The 7,249-nt window shown below is 39.6% G+C and overlaps 1 protein-coding gene across 1 annotated transcript; it reads left to right on the top strand.

Moving 5' to 3' along the window:
- Positions 1-282: 282 nt before the first annotated feature.
- Positions 283-5,045, top strand: LOC121384815 (early growth response protein 1-A-like). The gene is made up of 2 exons (XM_041515407.1): positions 283-664; positions 1,837-5,045. Exons 1-2 carry the CDS (start codon positions 397-399, stop codon positions 3,552-3,554), a joined length of 1,986 nt encoding a protein of 661 aa, XP_041371341.1. The 5' UTR covers positions 283-396; the 3' UTR covers positions 3,555-5,045.
- Positions 5,046-7,249: the final 2,204 nt, after the last annotated feature.

The following is a 7,249-nucleotide window of genomic DNA, read 5'->3' as shown; positions in this document are numbered from 1 at the left end:
GTTTATTGCCACTTGTCATTTAAAAATAAGTGTATATATAGTTTGATACTACTATCATACAACATGTGCATGCAATTTAAAAAATAAAATGATGTTTTTAAACCAACAGGAGGGGTGACCTAGTTTTAGGCGAAGATAATTGATCCTGAAGCTTATCGTTTATTTATGCATACGTCACCTGACGTCAAGGTGACTTCAGCTCCGATTGGCTGATGCTTAATACGCCTATTCCATATATGGTCACTACGCTGCGCGTAGGTTCATTCATAAAACCCCGTATATAAGCGGACCGTTCATTCATAAGTTTACAGTCACTAGTTCATGTAGTATTTCTGAGTTCCGTACAGCCGTGTATGATACAATCTACGACTAATTAGGTCGTGGTAGTTTGTGTTTATGGACATAGTATTTCTAAGTTGGAAGCGACTACCGAAACACGTCGAAATGATTATGGACGGTCTTGATGCTTTGTCTCGGGTTGCCCTGGCAGATATTCATAGTTTGTGCTACGACACACCGAGCCTGTCGGAAGCCGGGAGTTTTCTTGGAAGTCGGACAGTATCCGAGTCGCTTGACGATTCACTTAATACGCCTGTGACAACATGTTCAGACGAAACATTCTTTGGACCAGATTCTCTGGAACCGCCTCCTATAACAACAACCGGTAGGTTTCCGATCTATTTCGTTCATTTTCCCCAAGACATAGTGTTCCCAATCAGCTGTTCGGACTGACTGCTTTCAATGGGATTACATCTATGCATATTACTATATATATTTTTTAAGTATTTATTGCTATCATGTATATAAATATTATTAAGTAGTGTTAATATTCCTTTTAATACAGTCATGTTATGTTATATCGGTTCATACAGTGGATATACCACCTGTATAAGACCGTGGGAAATATCTCCATTTTGGAGTTATTTTTAGCTCGTTCATTCATTTTGGTCGTGATCGACCAGAAGCAGACGCAAGCGACTAGCTAGGCAAGCGATAATATGATTGTGTTACTAACGTCACTACAAATCAAGACATTAGTATTTGGTAACAGCTGTTGTTCTGCTATTGCCGTACCACTGCAATATTAAACACACTGGCTCAGGTTAAACTCTTGAGGTCGCCGTGTTCGAGTATGGACGTCAGTCTGGCTTGCTGACGTATGTCTTGGCGTGACGCAGGCATACTCATGAGTCGCTGGAATATGGAGATAGACTTTATTCGCGTCCTTTTTATTTGCGTTGTACGGGTTGAAAAATAAATCTTAAATCAGAAACAAATAGATTTTATTTTTATTTTTTATTATTATTATTTTTTTATGCCGATACATCTTAGTTTAATACATTTTATCCATTGTGCAGTAATATCTGTCTCTAATTTATAAATTGTTGACATTTAATTTTTTGTGCCCATTTGTTTTCTGATTGTACATAATAAAACCAGTGTGAATATTAAGTTGTTTTAAAATAAACCTTTTGAATACGCTAATTATACAAATACACTGTCCCCCCCACTCTCACAATTAAACAGTGTTTCCTATTAGATTTGTTTTAGAAGTGTCTAGGTAGTGTATTGTCTTATATATATATTTTTTTCATTTTTATTTATGATTTTCTTTTTTCATTTATTAATTTGTTATTTTTTTTTTTTTTTTTTTTTTTTTTTTTTTTTTTTTTTTTTTTTTTTTTTTTTTTTTTTGCTTGGTGGTGGTGTTGGTTATCTGAAATCAAGCTGTATTTATTTATTTATTTATTTATTTTGGCACTCTGGGACAGTTATTAACTTTGATTTCCATTTTGTTGTTCAATACTCATGTCTCGTTTTGTTTGTGTTTTCCAGCCAATATTGTGACCTCCATCAACGTCACGGAAGGAAAACCAGCCGATGGGATGCTGCCAAACAGATGCCAAGCTCCACAGGCAGGCAGTGTGACCCACACCATCTCTTACAAGGGGACCCTGGTGACGTCGTCCGTGACGCCGACATCCACCATCAGTGAAGGCATCAACCCATCACTGGCATCGTTCCTCACTCCGCTGTCACCCCTGATCACCATCTTGTCTGAAGCGGTCAATAATGGACAAGTGTTAAAGCTACAGCAACCACAGCAGCAGCAACATCAACAACAACATCCATGCTCCGGACCCGTGGTTCAGTGCGACTACAGCGGTCTACCGGCCTACACGACGCCCGTGACGTGCAACGCGTTCACGGCCACGACGTGCTCACCGTACACCCCAGTGACGTGCAGTCCCTACGTGCCCGTGACATGCACGGCGTACACGCCGGACGCCTGCAGCGCCGACCAGACCTGCGACAGCAACACCGACGTGTCCGTGTTTTCGTCGCGAACCTCGTCGCCGACGTCGGCCACCTCTCCGCAATGCCACTCGCAGGCCGACGTCTGCAGCCTCTCGGACAACTGCGACCAGTACTCGCAGGGCTTCGGGTCGCCGGTGACGCCAGGGTCCAACCAGTCCCTCACGCCAGAACCGCAGATGCCTTCTGTCGGCGACGTGTTTGGCAGGAGCGACAGCTACAGCAGCCCGCCGCCGCCACCACCGCCATCGTATTCCCAGTCCATAGCCCTGTCGGGGTCGATGGATCTGGATATGAACAGCATGTCGATGAAGCAGCAGCAGCAGCAGCAGCCCCAGCCAGCCATGTACAGTTGTAGCCAGGTCCAGTCGGGCCAGTGCGAGCAGCAGCAACAATCTGTGATGGGTTTCCAGCAGAACACGCTGTCAGAAACTATTCTACAGATGCAAATTTCTGAGTTTAACAAAAACACTAATCTGAGTGCGGATCTAAAATGGTCGGTTTCGCCCGTCACCGGAACGACAACGACCACCCCATTGCCGGACTTTACCGCTCTGCAGGTGGCCCAACCTCAACAGAACGTGGACGCCATTACCACCATGTCGCTGCAGTTCCAGCCGGTGCAGAAATCTATCAAATCCGAACCCGTGTCTGAGATGGACGATCGGTATCTGCTTACGTCAGCCGATCCCATGGATTTTGTGTCGTCATCGACCGTGTCCAGCCTAACAGACGTTAAATCCACGCTCAGCCAACCCTACAACCAGACTCTAAAACTGTTGCCCCTTAAACCGAGGCGCTACCCGAACAGGCCAAGTAAAACGCCCCCTCACGAACGCCCGTACCCTTGCCCTGTTGAAAACTGTGATAGGCGGTTCTCGCGCAGTGACGAACTCACACGTCACATCCGGATACACACGGGACAGAAACCGTTTCAGTGTAAAGTGTGTATGCGGTCCTTCAGTCGCAGCGACCACCTGACCACTCACGTTCGCACCCACACGGGCGAAAAACCGTTTTCTTGTGACATTTGTGGACGAAAGTTTGCCCGCAGTGACGAAAAGAAAAGACACGCCAAAGTACATTTAAAGCAGCGTATTAAGAAAGAAGCGAAACTGCTGGCGTCTAGTGCGTCTCTACCTTGCACCAACGCGACCAGTAGTTCGAGTTCTTACATGGACACCTCTTGTAGTGGTACCAGCACACTTCCGCTGGCCGTGACGACAAACTCATTGTGAACTACGTCATCGTTATGGTGCTACGCAAATTAATGCTGACAATGAACAGTTTATTACAAAACTACATCATGCCCATTTAAGGGGTTTAGGCCACTGTGAAGCTTTAACACAATTCTTCGATAAACGAAGTTAGAGAGAACAACATGACATAAAACTCAAATTATATATTATTGTGTCTGATTTTAAAAGTAACAGTTAATTGTCCGTTTGTCTGTTAGTCAGTCTTCTGTCTGGTATGTTATCCATAGTAGTTGTTGTCACCGGTGATGCTAGTTACGTATTATTTATGATCGGTTTTAAGAGTACGTTCGTTGGTTTTGTTTATTCACTGTGCCATTGTGTATTCAAGCCACCAGAAGTTGCCATTTTAATTATTTTCACTGTTGATTTCATGTTAAATATTTTAATAGCTTTATTCATCCTTCCCAGGCAGCATTTTCTCACAGACCGTTACTTCACTCGTTATACCTCATTTTTCATCAACACTCTTACATGACGTCATTTATAATCCACTGTGTTCATAAACTGTGACGCCAGTTAATTGTCTTTTATCACGTGATAAGCGATATCCTGCTAGTATCACTTTATGACTTTGCTTTAATCGGTCATGATAATTGACCAATACAAACGGTGGTTGCAGGATAAATATATGAAACAACTGGTTAATGGTGTAGCTTATCGGCTTTATACTGTCCCGAAATTGATCACTGGCGAAGTCGGGATCAAATCCGTGATAGGCGTGCTTAACCTGAAGTGGATAGGGGCACGTAAATAGAGTACCCATGCCATATCGGCTTTATCCTGTTCAGGACGATTGGCGAATTCCGCCCGGCAAGTCTCGCGGAGTTGCCCATTCTTATCCTCACAGGATAAAGCCCATACTATATTGCCATTAGCCTGTTATTCCATATTTACGGATAGTTACTGTACTTGTAATATTGTCACGTCGCCTCGTCCTTTGTATTGTGTATAATATTACAGTGCTAGTCAAGCTTATTGTTACGTAGGTTCCGCGTGGCAGCACACGCAATTTGTGATATCGCTGATCAGTGTAAACTTCGTAGTAAACTAATATGTAATATGTGCACTTGTATTAACAACACCTTTGGCTATTTTTTCAGTGCAGTTGGTGTATGTGTTATTATTACAACAATAACAATCAAAATGTTTGGTAGATCTGTTGTGAATCTTTAACTCATTAATATCTACAGATTGCTTTTGTGCATTTCCGGTTGTGTTGTATATACAGATATATATATATGAACTGTTTCCTGAAAATGTTACTCCTTTTCAAATGTGATAATGTTTAAGATGTTATGCTTTATTATAAAAATTAAAAGCCTTTGGAAGAGTAAAAATATATATATATATTTTGACACTGAATTCACGTTATTTTCTTCATGTTGTTTCACTTATCTTAATTCTGTTATATGCGTCTCTTTCTGGCAAAGACGAGTACTTTCGCATTAAATGCAGTTGTCGTTATTTGAACCTCTGACTTTGTTTTATTGTTTCATGTTACATCCATATGATTATTTAAAACGTTTTTCGGCATCTTTTGCTATTCTCCTGGGTTTTCCCATAATGGCAAAAAGAAAGAAAGAAAGAAAAAAGGCTGACTGATGCTAGAAATGGCACGTGTCATATGCTGATCGATCGTGTTTCATTTTTTATGCTGTCTTTTTTCCTCTGAGCTCAACATCCCATTGTTTTCCAATACTAGTATGTTCAGTCACCGTTCATAAATTATTGTTTATGGGTTATCAATATTAAATGTACAAGCAATATATTTTGAGCAATGCCATTACGTAAATTAAATGGACAATACCCAGCCTTCTTATAGTTTAAATAAATCGTTTGTTATTCAATTTTATATATATATATATATATATATATATATATATATATATATATATATATATATATATATATATATATATATAGCAGAGCCGTACCTGCAGGGTGGGGATGGAGGGAGGGTGGCAATGGATTATTTGCACTCCCAGAAAAATAACGGGTGCATCTTTTAATTGAAAGGTACCCTATTTGTCTTTTTGGAGCACACTCTGTAGCTGATATGTAGTGTACCCATCCATATTTTAGACTAGATACGGCCATGGTGGTATATTCATAAACATACTTAAGTCAACATATGATACTGACCTAAATACTTAAAACAATGTAGATAAGTATCATATATTGAGGATGCAGCAGCTCGTTCATCTGCAATCCCCACTAGGTCCTGGGGGCATATTCATAAACATACTTAAATCAACATATGATACTGACCTAAATACTTAAAAGTATGTAGATAAGTATCATATATTGATTTAAGTACATATATGAATGCAAAATCTGATCATTAACAAGTAAGCAGTCTCTTTAATATTAAAGGGACATTCCTGAGTCCATTGCTATTGTTATAGGATGTTGCGAACGGAGACGTTTTAATGACTAAAATTTAATATTAAATGCATTTTTCCTGCATAACATATCAGTGGCTGAATATTAAATGTGTTTCACATTGATCGTCCTGGTGTTTATACTACCTATAGGTCAAACTTCATTTTATTCCCAAATATATCGATACGAAATTATTGGGAGACCAAATCAGTTTGAGGTACTTACAAACATTAGGACGATCAGAAATGCCATGAATATACAGACACTGATATTCAAAACAAGAAACTATATTTAGTATGTGTTCTTAGTTCGTTAAATTATATTCTTACACACCCCTTGGTGAGAACATCATTCGTCAATTTTCATAACACATGCTTGTTTACACATGCACGTATACGTTAACAATTTCAAGACATACGACTGGCTTAAAACCTGGTTTTGGGGGATTAGTAAGAAGAAATAGAATAATATATCCGTGCCTGTTAGATACCATTTATCTTACAACTCGTTGTTTAAAAACGTGTCAAACTCGCTTTCGCTTTATTTAGATACATTTTAAAAGAACTCGTTGTGAGATAAATGGTATCTAACGGCCACTCGTGTATTATTCTCTGTTTAATAGTCGGAAACATCTTACAATAGTACAAAACTTTGGACAGTCCTTTAAATGACATGTTGCAAATACATCGCCGGAAACACATTTCCAGATTTAATGTTTTGAATGCTGATGCTTTACAATTTTTTTTATTCTTTTAAATTTAGCGCTAAAACTAATAGCTAGCTGTGTTAAATATTGCAAATTATGAAACAAACGCAGTTTTATTGATCGTTGCCTCAACATTTAGCAACATATATTGGTATTACGGGACAACCTCGCTGAATTAGTTCCAACATACCGACAAGCTGTTACCGTAATATAGCCTCATTAGCCTAGAATGGAAACAAAGCTGTAATCACTGGATTGAGGGGGATGATAACAGTGTCTAACTCGATTAAAAAAATTTTTGTTACGGTTCGCTGATTTTGTATTTTAATTAATTTTCCCATGAAGAATAAAGGTGATCAAATGATATGATCACATTTTAAACTTGAGGGTGATATCGAATCATCTGTCTAAATAACTGAACAATTTTGTAACGGTAATCCACAAGGACTGTTCCAGAATGACATGCTTATCACTTGTCTGATAGGTCTGCTGCATCTTTTGACATATGAATACGTGACAGGCCCACGGAGTGTCTTTGAATGTGTGTGTGTGTTTGTGTTTCTGTGGTGTGTGTGTATGTGAGAGA

Source organism: Gigantopelta aegis, chromosome 10, assembly GCF_016097555.1.
Source record: "Gigantopelta aegis isolate Gae_Host chromosome 10, Gae_host_genome, whole genome shotgun sequence".
Classification (NCBI taxonomy): domain Eukaryota; kingdom Metazoa; phylum Mollusca; class Gastropoda; order Neomphalida; family Peltospiridae; genus Gigantopelta; species Gigantopelta aegis.
Note: the sequence above shows the minus strand (reverse complement) of the source record. Positions and strands in the feature narration are given on the sequence as shown.